The 17,692-nt window shown below is 50.0% G+C and overlaps 1 protein-coding gene across 1 annotated transcript in view; it reads right to left on the minus strand.

The window, feature by feature from the left end:
- Positions 1-9,936, minus strand: part of IPO9 (importin 9) — a 39,474-nt gene extending 29,538 nt beyond the window's left edge. The window contains exon 1 of the mRNA XM_053998081.1: positions 9,783-9,936. Coding sequence (XP_053854056.1) covers positions 9,783-9,933 — 151 coding nt within the window. The 5' untranslated portion in view covers positions 9,934-9,936. The remainder of the gene's footprint in view (positions 1-9,782) is intronic.
- Between the last annotated feature and the right edge of the window lie 7,756 nt (positions 9,937-17,692).

The raw sequence follows: 17,692 nt of genomic DNA on the forward strand, positions 1-17,692 counted from the left end.
ACCCTGGGTTCATCCCCAGGAATGTGCAGGCATCGCTTCAGCTGTCCCAGCCCTCACCCTGCCACTGCCCAGGACACACCAAACACCTTCCTGAGCAAACCCTGCCCAGCACAGTGACACCAGCACTGCTGGACAACCCTTGGGGCTGCAGGACCTTCTCCTGCAAATAATCTGTCCAGAAAAAGCAAGAGCTTCTTGTGGCTTCTTGCCAAGCAAGAAGCCAAGCCAAAGGCAAAATTCAAATACTTCTGTTGATGTAACAATTCTGTTGATGCTGAGCACAGGAAATAAAAGCCTGGAAGAGCAGCTGTTCTGGTATGGTAAATCCATACAACTCAATACATTTGCTTAAAATTGCAATTTTAAGTTCCAGGCAGCTGATAACTGCCCTAAATACTTCATTTAATTTCACTAGTCTGCTTAAGAAATACATTTGTGACGTTTTAGTTCTTAGAAGCTGTGGAGCAGAAGTTATGCCCTGGGGTCCTGTCAGCAAACTCTACCTCCTGCAGACAGGCTAAACGTGTTGACAGCATCCCTGACAAACACAGACTGAAAATTCTTCTCAAAAGGAGTTCCCTCAGCAGCACATCTGAGTGCTTCACAAAGGGCTGAGTGTCTCCTAATACCCACCTCACTGCTAAGAGGCTTTTCAGGGCTGGGAGATAATTGCCTCTCGCTTTCCCCAGCACACACTGAACATACCCAGTTCCTTCACCCTTTCTTCATAGATCATGCACTTAAGAAAGAGGAAAATAACCCTCTTATCCCAGCTATGAAAGGAGGGAGCCTCCTTCCAAGATGTATTTAACATAATACTTCTCTTAACTGAAGCAGTCATTATTCTATATGCTATTTGTGATTTCCATGATCAAGTGTGGCATTGCATTTCAGCCCCATCTTTAAAGGGTAAGTTAGAAGGGTATAAGGAGTATAAATGGAAAGCTAAAAAGGGCAGAAATAGGAATAAAGGAAGCCAGAGTAACTGCAACTGCTTCACACAGTTACAACTCAGTATTCTAGTTCACAATCCTTAATTTGTTTACATATATCCATTTCATGTATTCTCTCTGTATACAGTGGAGAGTTGGAATGGACCCACAAGGATCATCCAGCCCAACTCTGTTGGATGGCTTACACCCTACAGAGAGGAGCAGTGTCTGCCACACAGTCCTCTAAATTATGTGGATAAGGAGGTTTAATGGCAGGAGGAGGAGGTTTAATCATGGCCTGTGATTTACAATATTTAGTTTCTCCGTTTTCCATCATCTTAGTTCTGCTCCCCAGGCAGACTGCAGTGCCATCGTTGGGACACCAGACCTACTCACTGCTGCAGTGACCAAGAGTTCTGCCCTACAAACCCCTTGGGTCTGACAATAAGCCACTGAAAACTCCCCCTCCCCTCCAGGTTTTCAGCCTGATGTCCTGCTTAAAAATATTATAAAACTGCATCTTTTTAACTGATAAGTTACCATTGGGGTAAATTTCTATCAGGAATCCTGGTGAATTCAGATCATTCACACCCAGGACTTGTTAAAGCCATAAGCTAGATCTCCTGTCAAACCAAAATTAGATGGATTTATCAAGAACAGAGCACATAAAACAGTACTAGCTGTGCAGCAACTATCCTATTGTTATAGAGACTGACAAGCTGTTTAATGAACTGCTCCAAGAATATTTCCAGGGACTGATATTACACTGATCCTTGTACAGCTCACTGGCTCCTCTTTTCTCAAAGGATGGTTTATTATTGGGTTCTTTTCCAGTTGGCTGGAAATATCATGGGCAAATGCAGTTCAAATAGACCTTGATAGGCGATTCCTTCACTTGTATTTTGTAAATTTGAGATATCAGAAATACCAAGCCTTCTCCCCAAGATAAAGTCTGTAAACCTCAAAGATTAGAAGCTCTTAATTAAGTTTTTTTTTTAATGCTCTGGCATAGACAGCACTCAGCAAACAAATTTTCTCCCAGCTCTGCTTCTCCTCTTCATTAACCTCAATATTACTAAAATCAAAGTCCCCTCCTTCACAACAAGCTCTATCTACCATGTAACCAGTTTATGTAACCTCTTCACCCCCAACATTTTTGCCAAACTAAGCCACATGAAACCAAAAATTACTAGTAAGCAAGCAGGAAGGAATAAATGAGCAGAAGTTTCTACTGAATCTTTGCACCTACCTGCCTAGTTGAAAGGGGTCAGCACTGACCAAGTCCAGCTCAGCACATCCACACAGAGCTGGTTCAGGAGCTGCTAAAGGTCTCTTTCATTGTCTCTGCTGAGGGCAGAGAGAGGGTGAGGGGGAGAAAGGACTGTGGCAGCTGCTGCAGCTAGTCTGGTGAATCCAGGTGGCCCATGGCTACTGACACTCCAAACTAAAGCAACACTTGGTCTGCAGAGGCTGGATCTCACCACCACCACCACAGCAGCACCAGAAAATTAGTTCCCTTTACCAATACTTGCCCACCTTTGTGCATTGTGGTCCTCAGCCACACAGGCACAGATGTTTTCCACAGGACTGGAATAACATCATCATAAAGCAACTTGGTTTGAAAGGGACCTCAGGAGGTCATCCAGTCCAATCTCCTGCTCAAAGCAGGGCCAGCCATGAGATCAGACCAGCACAGAAGGAAATGAGGATCTGCAGACAGACTAGGAGGAAACACCAAGCAAGAATCTAATGCTTAGCCAGAGTTCTGAAACTCTACAGATGTGCTGCTTTGAGGAACTTCTTTATCCTCCATCATGATGCTCAAGAACTGCTCCAAAAGCACTCCTTTTGTTAGCACACCTCTAAAACTGTATTCATATTTTCCTCATTTGTCAGCAAAAGACAGAAAGATTGAGCTCACTCTTCTCCAGAAGCTGTGCTGGTTTTAAGTATCTCCTTTGAAACCCTTCTTCACAACTTCTCTCCATGCTCAACATATCTGTGGCATTTCACAGAGCAAACACCAGCGCTTGCTGCTGTGAATAACCTTTCTGACCGACAGGCAGTATCCTATGTTGCAATGAGGCCATTTCTTGTTTCAACTTTCCTGTTACAGATCAGTTGAGTGTCAAAGTTTACCCAGTTAAGAATTCAGCTCTAGCCACCCACAGGACTGCCACTCATTTCTGCCCATCACTCTACTACAATTCAAGTTAAAGCCAAAAGAGCACCACAAAACCACAGGTTGTGGTCATGTCTTTATATTCTCCAGAATCTCTCCTTCCAAACAATGCTTGGGTTTATGGCATAAAATCATGTACTCACAGACTACCTGATGCAACACTGAAATCCCTCTTGAAGCCGTATTAAAGCAGTTCTGCTGGGAAGGAGCTGACCACAAGTAAAAACACGCTGAACCAGGGAAGCACAAGTGATGCAATATGTTTTGTGCCATTATGGTACCTGCAGGTGCTCTGGTACAAATGGAGAGCAAACTATTATGAAAATACCATCAGAGAATCAACAAGTTTTAAAGCATCAAACTGAACGTTCTGAGCCACCCGCTCTGAAGAGGAGATAGTGAACATTTACAAGACCCATAAAGCCAATCTTCCATTCTGAAATCACATTCAAATCAAAGCACTGGTTGTCTCCTAGACAGGACTAGACTCAAACAAGATGGACAAGAGGGTCAGCATGCCCAGACTGACACAGGAGTCAATCTGCCTGGGTCAGCACCATCTTCACAGCCACCTGCACATCTCCACTTCTGGCAACAAACAACCTTGTGAAGGACTGAGCTGAAGGCGCCTTTTCACACACGGGGTGTCACAACATAAGCCATGCTGAAGATGGCCTTTTAATGCTTTTCTACCTGCAAAAAGGACACACAGAAACACATAAAACAGGCAAAAGAAAGGCAATTCTCCAGCCTGGAGCCATTCATCTCTCACCACCACACTTCCAGAGCACAAGAGCCAACAGCTCAGAAATGAAATACTGTCACCATAAAACATCAAACCTGGAATCTAACCTGGCAAGCAGGGAGCAGTGTTTTCCAGCTGTCTGAAAAGGTGCCATTAAACCTCCTTATCCACATAATTTAGAGGACTGTGTGGCAAACACTGCTCCTCTCTATAGGGTGTAAGCCATCCAACAGAGTTGGACTGGATGGTCCTTGTGGGTCCATTCCAACTCAGAAGTCTGTGATTCCCAGCAGTCTGAGCCCTCCTGCTGAACATGAACTCCTCAGATTGCCACTGCCCTGCTCTGGCATTCCTGGAGATGACTTGGGCTCCACACATGTTCTCCAATACAGTAAGACCTAAAGGAAGAGACCATTTTTCCACATTCCACCATCGGGGTGGTGCATGGTGCTACCTGGATGGACCAGATAAAGGGAACAGAAGCCCCACTTCACCAGCAACACACTGATACCACAGTGGAGCCAAGTTAGACACACTCACAGCAGCACCACTCCACAGCTGCAGCTCTTATTTCTCTGCCTTCCCCCTGCAGTCTTAGGCATTGCTTTTATTTATGTTCCACTAAAATCTAGAGACAACAAAGGTCACCAGGTGAACTCTCCTCTTCCCAGAGACCAACAGCAAAGCATCTCCCATCCCCAAGCTGCCAAGTGGTGCCTGTTTCCTCAGCAGACAGAAGACGCAGAAGCAGGTGAGAGACTGAGTTGCTGAGGATATCTGGCAGTTGTCAAAGGCTGACATGGTGGGAAGAAACTGTTACCATGTCCTTAATCCAGAGGAGACATCCCACATTCTTCCAGAGCATGTGTAAGGAGTCAGACAGGAGACTCCCCTTGAACAGAACAGTTCAGCCTGTTCCAGAGGCTTTGACTGTGCACTGCTACTCATCTCCTTGTACAAGCACTGGCCAGATCCCCTGTCAACCTGCTTCAGGGAGCTCAACTGCATCCTCTAAACACCTGAACCATCCTGACCTGGCTAAAACCTACCTGGAAGAAAGAGCAGCACACATCACACAGGAGAGCCAGCAGCTGCATTGGCCTAACCACATTATACAACCCAACCCACGAGCAGCTTAGGAAAAGAGGTGGGGGCAGAGCAATGCTGCCCCAACACCCTCAAGGAAATTCTGGTGTTAGGAACCTCCTGAAGTGGGTGTTATATCCAACCACTGGATTCAATGGTTCTTGATGAGATTTTTCTTCCAGGAACGTTAAATAATTTAAAAACCATTTCTACTTCTAACATCCAGCAGCAATGAATTCCACAGTTTGCACACTGGGGCAACAGCCTAATTCTGCCTGTTTCAGATTCATTTCCCCTGACAGCCAAGGATATTTCATGATTCTGTGATCTCAGCTTTATGAAAAGTCACAAACAATCCCTCCTTACCCACCTTCTCTGTAGCTTATTATTTCAGGGCCTCCATCTCTGCTAACCCTCTCCCAGGCAGAAAAGCCAATGGATTAGGTCCTTTGAAAACAGAAGCTTTTCCACACCTCTGTGAGTGTCTGTGCTGCCTTTTTGCTGCCCTGCTTGATCCCTGCAGCAGCAGCAGGCCAGTAATACATGCAGCACTGGCTGTGGAAGCATGAGGAATTTATGCTGGCTTTGTTCTCTGTTCCCTCCTTAACGGTCCATTTAGCTTACTGGAGCATGACAGAGCAGTGATTGGGTATTTTCAGTGAACTCTTCACACAGACAATGGGATTTCTTTTCCCAAGGACAATAGTTAGGACTGCCCATAACTTTTTAGGGCATTATCTGGACTGCTCCCCTCTCCCCCAACACTACTCTGCTGACCAACACTGACTAGCTACACCTGCTGTGTCTGCACTCAACTCACCTAGTGAAATCATCCTGTAATTTGTGCCACAGAATCTCACTCTGGCCAGACTGAGCAGCACTATCAGCAACTTTGTTCCACCCCTGTTCACTCTGTTCCACGTCATTTACAGATGTGCTGAGCAGCTCAGCTTCACCTGGGATTCCTGACCCTGCCAGTCAAGAGCTGTGGTCAGGAGCTCAGTTTCTGCAAAAAAAGTTTCAGCAAGTGAACTTTCTAAGTGCTTTCTGGGAGTCCCAGGACTCCTTCAAACAATTCTTCTGCCACAACAATTTATAGTGCCTGTCTCTTCTCATCCCAACTGCTGAATTTTAACCATAACAGGCAGTGCAAAACCCACACCACTCCCCTGTACCAGCCCCTGCTGCTCTTCACCTTGGAGCTCTCACTAAAGGCTGTCCCACGTTTACCAGCTTAATACTTAGCTGCTCCCTAAGAGGCAAGTTTTACAGCCCAACTTTTGCACAGTAATTTAATGTCTGAGTCCCTCTAAACTCTCCCAGAGTCCATTCTTTAGCACTTGCTGCTTATAGCAAACTGGTAAGTGAACTGCTGCTACTCAGTTCCCTGATGTGCCTCCTGTAGAGGCTCCTCAATGTTGCAAGTCAAGTCAACATCAGCACAAGGAATTTGGCTCTTCTGCAGTCCTTCTGTACTGAATGTACCTTCTCAAGTGAGTCCCTGGCTTTGAACACCTCTTAAATTTTTTCTGCTTCAGGAACATTTGAAAGCACTTTAAATTTTTATGCCTTTAACTAGTTCTTCCTCAATTTCTTTTTGCCCTACTTTATTTTGCATTAAAAGTGTCAACACTTGCACTCTTTCCTACTCCACTCTCCTTCAGCATCTTCTTCATCCTGCTTAATGATACATTTTTGCTCTTTTAAAGTACTTGTGACACACATGATCTATATGGTGCTGGCACACACCAGATTCCTGTAGCTCCTCCTCTTGGTTTTTGCAAGCTTCTCTATACTAAAGACAGCACAGAAAGGGAAATATAGCTTATTCTTCCCATGCTGCTTGCCTAGTACAAGAGAGGAGGAATCAAAGGTTTTCAAAGTAATTCACTGAAACAGACCTCGGGAGGTTTCCAGTCAAACCCCCATGATCAAAGCAGAATCTGCAGAATTAGATCCGGGTGTTCAGATTTTCTAGGCAGGTCTTGGAGATACTCAAGGATGGAAACAACACAGCTTTTACACACAATCGGCTTAAAAACTCCTCATATCCAGTTGGAACCTCTTGTTTCGAGTTTATGCCCATTTATCCCTCATCCTCTCCCACCTCTCAGGGCCTGACAATCTCCTCATAGTTATCAGAAGCTGCTGTCAGACCCACCCCTAAAACCCTCTTGCTTTCCCGGTGGAAAACGCCTCAACCCCAGCATCACCTCATGTGGTGAGTGCTGCAATTCCCTGGCCCAACCCATGACCCTTTGCTGAACTCACTCCCCTTTGCTGCTGTGTCTCATCCCAGGGGGGTGGGAGCAAAACTGCCCAGGTATTCCAGGTGTGGTCTAATGAGCACTGACTAGAGAGGGCTGATCACTGCCTCTGATCCTGCTCACACAGCCTGGCGTGCAGGCGGCCTCCAGGGCACGCTGCTGGCCCTGTCCAGCTCACCAGGCACTGGTATTTCCTGGCCCTTTGTCCCAAGGCTGCTCCCCAGCCAGGCAGTACCTGACCCACATCCCAGCGGTCCTGTCCTAGGAGCAGAACATGCTGTCTGTCCTTGCTGAATTCCTCTGGCTCTGTTCCTGCAGGGCTCTCTGGAGAGCAGCCCTGCCCTCAGGACATCACCTCCAGTTTGGTGTCACCTGCAAGCTGCTTGTGTAGGTTCTGCAGCCTCCTCCAGGTTACAGGGACAGATCCTGGACAGGACCAGACCTCAGAGTCCTGGCCCTACAACCACAGAGAATTACTGGGGATTTCAGCAGATCTGTAAAAGCATGACAAAGTAGAAGGGTAGATGACTCCATTCCTCTTACCATAACATCCACTAAATGCAATTCCGCAATCCTGGGCTCTCAAAGGCACCTCAAGGACATCCATTGCCTAGAACCCTCAGAAAACATTCTTCTCTGGAAATCTGTCACCCAGTCTGTGAAAAGGTTCAGACTCTTTGGGGAGAAGCTGCCACTGAAGTATGCAGTAAAGGCCAAGGCTCCACAGTCAATGAACCTCCCAGCACTTCCAGACTTGTGCTGCTGCAATGTCATCAAACCACTCCACGAAACTCCAAGAGCTGTGGGGGTGACACAGAATTCCTGGTAATGCCAGGAAGAGCTAAGCTGAGTATGGTACAAGCACTTTAAGGGAATGCACAACAACAAACATTTTATCAAAAAACTGCCTGCCTTCGCTCCCAGAGCAGCAAAATCACAACACCACTCTTGACCCTGTCTCACCCTTACACCTTCCCTCTCTGTACCACAAACTGCCTCTGGTAACGCTTCTGAGCTGAAGTTCAGGAGCAGAAAGAGTTCACAAAACACATTCAGAATAGTGCAATCAGACTAAAGGTAAGGCAAAATTTCCAGGAGGGTCTACAAACAACCAGCCCACCAAGCTGCCAGGCCACAGGCAAAACTTCAGGCCCGGGGTTGCAGTGCTGCACTCTCCAGCTCCTGTCATAGCAGATCATCTGCAAATCTTCCAGTGGTTTCTACAAACTCCAGTGATTTGGGCTGAAGCAAAATAAAATGTTAGCATTATCAGGTTTTTAAATGTATCTTCCACACAGAAAAAGCAGCCAGTGCATGAACTAACCTAGTGTCACCATGAAAAGGCCAAAGGACTAATGGAATGATTAGCAACACTGCTTGAACTTGGGGTGTTTGCTCATTTAGGATCTCTCTTTCCAAAGCCATAGGCTAGTTGCCATCCAGCTCCACTGTCCTGCTTGTCCTCAGCTTTCTATAACAGACAGTGGAGCTCTGTCACTGGAGTTTCACACTGGATGAGGGCACAGCTACATCCTGGCCACCCTCAACCTCAAACACACCACGCACAGATGACAACCCGCAGAACATGGGCACACACCAGGACACACATCCGGAGGTGCAGAAGATTCCTGCGGGAGCAGGACAGGGTCTACAGATGGAAGGGCTCTCCATGACCCTCATGTAACCAACCCTCGGACTGCAGCTGAGGTGTACCAAGGTACCCAGAGCAACAGCCCTGCTGCTTCACCACCCCGGCCCCTCCACGTCCTACCCTGGTGAGCTCAGAGCGTTCCTTGGAGCCCAGTTCTCACACACCACCCCAGAGGCACCCACGGGTGCCCCCTGCCCAGAGCAGTGCCCCGAACACGCCCCGCTGCAGGCGGGGGCCAGCCCGTCCCTCCGGCACCGAGCCCTGCGCGGGGCAGGGGCTGCTCCGGAGAGAGACGAGGAGCTACTGGAGCGGGTCTGTGTGGATGATGATGAGGGGTCTGGAGCATCTCTCTGGTGAGCAGAGACTGTGGGAGCTGGGCTTGCTTAGCCTAGAGAAGACTGAGAGGGAAATCTCAGCAAGCCATGCAAGCACGTCCACGGCGGGTGCCAAGAGGTTGGTGCCAGACTCTTCTCAGCAGTGCCCAGCGACAGGACAAGGAGCAATGGCCATAAACTAAACCTCAAGAAGTTCCACCTCAACATGAGGAAGAACTTTACATTCAGGGAGGCAGAGCGCTGGAACATCTCCCCAGGGAGGTCGCTCTCTGCAGACATTCCAAACCCACCGGGACGTGTCCCTGTGTCACCTGCTCCAGGTGACCCTGCCTGGGCAGGGGCTGGGCCTGAACGATCTCCAAAGGTCCCTTTCAGCCCCAACTATGCTGTGATTCCGTGAGAGACGTCGGGCACACACCGACAGCCGGCAGGAAACCAGCCACAGCCGCCCGCTCCCTGCGGCTCGAGAGACGAGGCTGGAAGTTTCGGCCGAGGCCAAGGCGCAGCCATGAGGCGCCGGTACCGGGAATCACTGTGGCGGCGGCCTGGGGTCCCCCCATCCCCTCAGCGCGGCCCTCACTCACCCTCCGTCACCTCCAGCACCTTCACCTGCTCCTCAGCAGCGGCTCGCACCGCCTGCACCGGGCACAGGATCCCCGTCAGCGTCTCCACCAGCGCTTCCTTCAGCCCCTGCGCCACCGGCCCGGCTCCGGGCCCGCCGCCGCCTCCCGCCATCGCCGCCCCCTCCGCGGGCCGCGCGCGCCAAACGCACCGCGCGCCGGGGGGAGGGGCCGGGCCGGTGCCCGCACACAGCGCCCCCTGGCGGCGCGGCGGACCGGGCCATGGCGGGGCGCGGAGCGGCGCGGCCCGGGAAGGGCTGGGGGCGGCGGAGCCCGGCGGAGCCCGGCGGAGCCCGGCGGAGCCCGGCGGAGCCCGGCGGAGCCCGGCGGGACGGGGACCCTGCGGGGCAGGACAGCGCTCCTCTCGCACAAACCTCCTGCTTGGGGTCCCGGGGGTCAGCGGAGCCCAGTGCGGCCCCGGCGCGGGGGCGAGGCCGAGCAGGGCTGTGCGCGATGAGCCCTCACAGGCTCCCACCCAGATCCAGGAGGGCCCGAAGGAAGGAAGGGGCTGTGCAGGAGAACTCATTGCACGGAAAGCGACAGACCTGGGTCAGGCTGGGGAAACCTGCCCAGAACATGTAACCCCGGGCAGGACCTGGACATCCCATGGGCCGGGCCGGACAGCAGGGTCAACGTGCTGGAGCCAGGAGTGCTGATTGATTGATTGATTGATTGATTGATTGATTTCTCTCTCTCTCTCCCTCTCTTTAATTAATCTCCTCCTTTCTCTCTTCCCTTTCCTCCTACCCCCCTATCCAAACCCCACTGCCATGGGCTTATAGAGTAGATCAGGGATTAACAGAACAATTTCTATGACAAGTGTGTGACTTGCTAATAAATCTTTGATTTTTTTGTGGACCCTCTGACTTTTGTCCTTTTCCACCAGGAGCGTCTAGGGATCTTGGGTGCTCCTTCCCCCGTAAGGGTGGGATGCCACAGGGGGAGCAGGGACTGAGGCAGTGCCCGGGATCCTGTGGAGCACCTGGAGCCCCCAGAGCAGGGACTGCCCCGGGGTGCAGGGACCAGTCATAGGGAGGAAAAGCCTCACAACCTCTTTTCCAACACATAGGTGTGGTGAGCACCCAGAGTGAGCCTTGAGGAGCCCACCTCTGTTTTCTGCAGCTGTTTATTTAGGAAGTGTAAGCAATTTTACAAAGCATTACAAAGATTAAAAAGCAGTACTGACCCATACAAAGTGGGCTTCTTACCTGGGGGTGGTGATGGAGTTGTGTTTTGGGATGGGGATAGCAGTTCCCATACACTGTGGGAAAAACACTGTGACATTTTCTGTACCCAGTAAGGATTTGGTCACTAAGTGCTCAGGAGTATGACAGCAATTTGTCTACAGACACAGTCCAGTGCCAGGGATGGGCCTGGCAGCCACATTCAGAGAATCACAGAGTCACTCAGATTGGAAAAGCCCTCCAGGATCATCCTTGTCAGCAGCCCAGAGCACTGAGTGCCGTGTCCAGGCATCCCCTGGACACCTCCAGGCTTCCATCACAAGCTCCCTGCAATGTTTAATCACCCTCTCTGTTCAGCTGCTGCACTTTTGCCCTTAGGCCACCTCCATCCCGGGGGAGCACCTCTTTTCACCTCCAGCCCAGGGGAGCACCTCTTTTCACCTCCATCCCGGGGGATGCACCTCTTTTCACCGAGAGCCCATCAGCATTCCAGTCCATGGTGGGGGATGGCTCTCCTTGCCCACAGCACCTCCTGTTTGAAAGCTCTGGAGCTCATCGAGTGAGCACCTGGTCACTGATGTGCTACCACCAGCAGTATTTGGGGTTTACTCTTGTTCCTGTACTCTCTAATAACAAAGGTCCAAGGGCTGGACAGGGCTTGGGGCCACCTGGGATAGTGGAAGGTGTCCCTTCCAAAGAAAGGCCTGGGGTGGAACAAGATGGGCTTTGAGGTCCCTTCCAACCCCTGCCAGTCTGGGATTCTGCAATTCCACACATGTAACTTTTGCAACCTGAATTGAAGATTTTCTGTAAAAGCAGAAGGAGCAACTTGAGATGCTACACAAACCCAAGCTTGGGTTCACTCCCTGCAGGCTCAGTGAGTGTCCTGCTGCCCCCCCATCCTGCAGCCCCACAGCTCCAGCCTTCCCCTGTGCCAGCACACAGGCTGGATCAGCAGCAGAACCCACAGGGCAGAACCCACCTGCCCAGCACCAGCCCTAGCCCCTCTGGAGTCCCCTCCTCACCCTCCCTGCCTGGTCTGCAGGCCTGGGCAGCTGCTGCAAGGGCAGCTTCACATCAGCAAAGACAGCAGAGGGGACACAGTGCCTCTGGAAGCTCCTCTGTGCTCACCTGAGACACGGCCTGGGCAGCTGTGGTGAAAGCAATCAATTCCACTTACACAAGGCTTCCCAAGAATGAAGTTAGATTTCCTTCTGCAGAAGTTGGGCTGGTGGGCCCCATCTTTCCCCCCACATAAACAGGAGCAGGGGCTCAGGCCATGCCCAGCACTGCCCCTACCCCAAACAAGCCCTGCTCTCCCTGGCAGAGCACAGACTGCACAGAGAGGCCACTCCCAACCAGAGGAACTGGGACTTCTGTAGCAAGAGAAGGGCACATTTCAGCCACGCTGCTTGACCCAGACTGGGCCCTGCCCTGAGTGGCACAACCAGGGAGTTCCTGCCACTCCTCTGTCATTGCTGGCCCCAGAGAGGTCTCTGCAAGAGGAATATGTGATTTTTCTCTCTTGTTCTTCCCAATCCAAAATGCTGTTTCTGCTGGAGGAATAAATACCTATTTTTATGTGTGACTTCTGCAAGCTCAGGGTCATCACTCATTTCTGCACTGTCCCAGGATTTCAGCTTAATGGGAAACATAAGTGAGCTGCTGCTGCACCAAAATCAGTGAGGCAGGAGGTCCAGATCTCTTCTCCCAGGAAACAAGGGATAGGACAAGAAGCAGCAGCCTCGAGTTGCTCCAGAGGAGGTTCAGGTTGGATATGAGGGAAAATTTCTTCCCAAAAGGGTGGTCAGGCCCTGGCACAGCTGCCCAGGGCAGCAGTGGAGTCACCATCCCAGGGAGCATCCAAAAGATGTGTGGATGTGGCACATGGGGACACGGTTTAGTGGTGAACACGGCAGTGCTGGGGGAATTGTTCGACTCCATGGTCTTGGAGGGCTTTTCCAACCCTGCTGAGTCTCTGATTCTCTGATTCCATCACACGAGGCTATCACTGGCTCTCACTGCCAGCAGCAGATCTGACACATCTCTGCAAGTATCTGTTAGGAAGGGACAAAAATGATCACAATGGCAAGTTTCCTCTGCCTACAAACACACTGCAAAAAAAGAGGATGAAGGTTAGGGAGAGGAGGGGTAGCCCAGAGCAATGCCAGTCTAGCCTGAGCTCCTTTTAGCTGAAGTGATGCAACTACTCTGAATGCGCCGACTCATCCTTCTCTATTTGTAGAAACCCCATTTATTTGAATCTTCCAGGCTCTTCCAGGTTTGAATTCCCACCTGTTTGGGCATTGCACAGGCTCTTCACAGGTTTCTGCAGGGATCCCTCATGCAAAGTCAGCACTCAGAGCTTGCTGGTCAAATACTTCTGCCTCCAAGCCCAATCCCTGTTCTGTCACCCCTTCTTCTGACTTTTAGGAGGACAGGTTCCTCACCACAAAAAGACATTCTTGGTATGCAAAGGTATTTTATGATGAACTCCCTGTTTCTGCCTTTGCTGTTTCAGCTCAAAGCACAGCTCTGAGCTCCCCCCACAGACCCACGCCAAGGAAGACCCCACGGGAAGGTGGTATGGGGCTACTGGAACCAGCAAAAAACCCCCAAGAAACGGCAGGGCAGCACATGGAGCAGGGAAGGGATCAGCCTGGGTTAGAAGGTGCTAGCCCAGCCTGTCCCCTCCTTAATTTTAACTCCAGACAGTAACAAAAACATGAAAACCCAAAATCCCAACAGACACCAAAGCAGCCCAAACACTTGACCCACACTTTCCAATATTGGTTTTATCTTCAATAAAGCCTGGATGATGGAGAGACTTTTCAAGTGAATTCCATGTGCTTTAGACAGGGGCTGCTGGTTTTACTTTTGCATGTTTAAAAGCCCAGCTCTTATAGATTTCAAGGAACAAGCACACATGCACACATAAATATATATATATATAAAATCTGGCCCAGTATTATGATTAAATAAAGAGGTAAATTCCTTTAAAACACTACTATAAGCAGCTTTTCAGAACTTTAAAAACTGAGATGCATAAGGAGCCTTTGTGAAGCTGCACCTCTGAATTTAGGGTATGTCACTATTTTTTTTCAACCACCTTGCAGCAATCCTTCCTCTAAGCAAGTGGAATTTTGGACTTGGCAGTCTATCACATGATCACATGGGCTTTTCTTTTTGCCATAAAAGACAAAAATTTGTTCCTTTTACCCAAGGCCTTTGGGTAGAAAATATTTGTTCCTTCTACCCAATGCCTTTTTGCAGGAATTCCCTGATCCCAGTCTTGTCTGTTTCTAAGAGCAGCTGAGTGTTGAACCTGCAGTTCCATTCTTCTCCTGTGGCTGCTTTATCTCCTCTTCCAGACAGGCTTTTATCTCCATTGATGCTCTCGGTGAGGAGCTGTTTCTTCACAGACTGAGGTGCTCACATCCTCAAGGAGAGCTCTCAGTTTGAGACTTGTTCCCTTCTAAATGAAGGGTATTGCCATTTGTCAGGGCTGTACTTCAGCCACTCCCTCAGAACAGCACACTCATTTCTGGATTCACAGAAGAGCTGCCTCAGCTCCTTATGTTGCTGTGTGTGCATTCTAGAGACAGTTCCTTCCTGAATCCTGTGTGACACGTGTAGTTGTGTCCTGCAGACGGATCTCCTGCAGCCAAAACATTCATCATTCCCATTTATTGGTGTTTTGTGTGCCCTGGCAGGGTCCTGGCAGATAAACCCCTGCTGGAAGTCCCAGTTCCCTGAGCTGCTCTGACCCTGGAGCCCAAGCACCCAGCAAATGCTCCCCAACGTTGGTTTTATCTTCCATAAAGCCTGGATGATGGAGAGCCTTCAAGTGAATTCCGTGTTCTGTATTCAAAGGATAAGCTCAGAGAATCACAGAATCCCAGGCTGGTTTGGGTTTGAAGGGACCTTAAAGCCCATCCAGTCCCACCCCCTGCCATGGCAGGGACACCTTCCACTATCCCAAGTTGCTCCAAGCTCTATCCACCCAGGCCTTGGACACTTCCAGGGATCCAGGGGCAGCCACAGCTGCCCTGGGCACCCTGTGCCAGGGCCTCCCCACCCTCACAGCCAAGAATCTCTTCCCAATATCCCATCTAACCCTGCCCTCTGGCAATGGGAAGCCATTCCTCCTTCTCCTGTCCCTCCATCCCTTGTCCCAAGTCCTTCTCCAGCTCTCCTAGAGCCCCTTTGGGCACTGGAAGGGAGTCTAAGATCTCCCCAGAGCCTTCTCTTCTCCAGGCTGAACACCCCCAGCTCTCCCAGCCTGCCTCCAGAGCAGAGGGCCCCTTGGAGCATCTTTGTAGCACCTCAATAGGTGGAATCAAAGCGCTGAGTCTTCCTTGGGCGCTGGGTCTTCACTGGTGCTGTGTGAGCACACTGGGCTCTTCTCATGCTCCTGGGGTATGACACAACACAGGAACATCCCATGGACTAAAGGTGCCACAACAGGTACAATCTCAGGGTCTTGGCACACAGTACAGGCAGGATTTAAACCAGAGTTTTCAGCCTGAAATCCACAAGTAGAGTTACTTAATTTCATTTTTGTCCTGTTTTATGATTAAACGAATGTAGAAGCCATAAACTATTCTTATTAAATAAAGAATTAGGATCTGAGCAATCCAGGGAGGTTTGATGTACTTGGTTGCTACATTATAAAAGTAAATAAAATAAAGAAAAGCAGCAGAATGAGGTGAGAGAGACCTTTTCCTGTTCTGGCTTAGCCTTTGGAAATCTGGGGTGCACAAAAGGAGGGGTGAAAGGGGCAGCTCATCCTCCCAGACTCTGAGCATGTTCTGCCCTTGTCACCCTCCCTGAGGATGAGGAATGTGCAAAGGGCACAGAGCAGAGCCCACCCCTAAGTGAACAAATCTCTCTCTCGTTTTGTTTAACAGAAGTCAACCCCCAATTTCATCAAGTCTGAGCATCCACATGGGGATGAGACCCAAGGGCAGGATCTGTGGCATGGCAGACACTGTCACCTCTTCCAGCCTCCAGCCACTGTGCAGGGGCCAGAGCTCCAGCAGGAAATAAGACACCAATCCTTCAGCAGTCCTGGGCTGCAGGCACAGCTCACCCATGGACCGGGGGCTCCATTTCTTGAAAAATTTCGAGCAACAATGTGGTAATTTCCAAAAAGTTGCACTCCAATTCTACTCAGTCAATAATCCTGATAATAAATGCTGCTGTTGGGATGCCAGAAGTCTCCTCTGACCCCCCCCCCCCCCCGAGTCCCCAAACTGACAATGGCTGGTCCTGTATGGGATCACCATGCTGAGCTTAACTGCATCCCATTTCCACTGGCACTTTTTGATGAACAACCATTTCTTCAACAGAAAAAAATAAAGGGGACACAGAGAAACATCTGTAATGATTCAGCTGCATCAGACACTTGCCAGCTCCATTTCCAGCTACAGCACCAGTTTGTCTGTCTGTCCTCTCTGAAAGGAAGTTACTACAGAGCAGTGTTTTTCCCCAGCATTGCAGAAAAATTCTTCCAAGCAAAAAGAGGAAAAAAATCCCATTTCTCAAAGCATCCTTTTGGTACTTAAATAAAAAAGACCAGTTGTACCATGGAAGCACAGACACAGGCTCAAGGCTCTCCCTCACCCCAGCACTTTCAGACAGATCACTTGAGCCAGGCTGAAGATTCTTTTAACAGGCAAAAATTAATGTTAAAAAAAAAACAAAACAAAACAAAAAAAAAACCCTAACCAAACCCCTGTGGGACCAAATTCTTGTACAGTTCTGATCCTACCCACAGACCCTCCATCAGCCACATGCTCCAAGGCTCTGCCCTCCCCAGTGACTCTGTGCACTTCTGCCCATGGCAAAAGAGGTAAAACCAGCAGGGGAAAAAACTTACCAGCAAAATCCTCCTGGTGATGAGTGGAGGGAACCCCAAGCCCACCACAGTTCTGCTGAGGACAAGCTGTCATGGAGAATGCTCTCCCTGGGACAAAGATCTCCAGCCCTCCTGTCTCCCTGGGCTCCAGCAGTTCCACCACTGGCAGGCCTTGGAGCCACATCCCTCCACCAGGCCCCTTCCAGCTGTGTTCTGCAGCAGTGATTGCTCTCCAAGGGATTTTGGGTGCAGCCCCGTGTGGGAAGTGCCTTGTGGGCCTGAACACCCAAGCTGTGCTGCTCAGAGCTCCAGTCTCCTCTGGCAGCACCGTGGTGCCACACCTGCAGTGCCCCAGCTACAGGCCCAGAACAGCCTTTGGGAGAACCATAAATCTCCTTATTCCTCAGGCTTTGGGGCTAAATGCAGGTGGAAGCAGCTGAAGGGAGTCCACCCAGAGGCAGAGCAGAGCTTGCTGTGGCCACCAGCCCGGGCTGTGCGGAGCCAGCTCCCTGTGGGCCACAGAGAAGGTCACTGTGGCCACCAGCCTGGGCGGTGAGGGAAGGTCTCTGCTTTGCTGCAGCTGGGCAGGGCTGGCAGGAGAAGCTGCCCCACACCTTTGCTTCCTGTGTGAACTCTCCGGTCCTGCCCCTGACAAGTCCCAAATTGTACCTTCCATTCTTCATGCATTCAACCTGCAAATAATTTCAGCTTTGGAAAAGCTTTGCAAAAATCTTGGAAAAGTTGTTGGTTTTTTTTTTTTTTTTTTGGTGTAACATTTTGACCTCCCTTCTCCTTCCAAATCTAAGCAGACAAGAACCACCACAGCTTCT

The sequence above is a fragment of the Vidua macroura genome, chromosome 24 (assembly GCF_024509145.1).
Source record: "Vidua macroura isolate BioBank_ID:100142 chromosome 24, ASM2450914v1, whole genome shotgun sequence".
Taxonomy (NCBI): domain Eukaryota; kingdom Metazoa; phylum Chordata; class Aves; order Passeriformes; family Viduidae; genus Vidua; species Vidua macroura.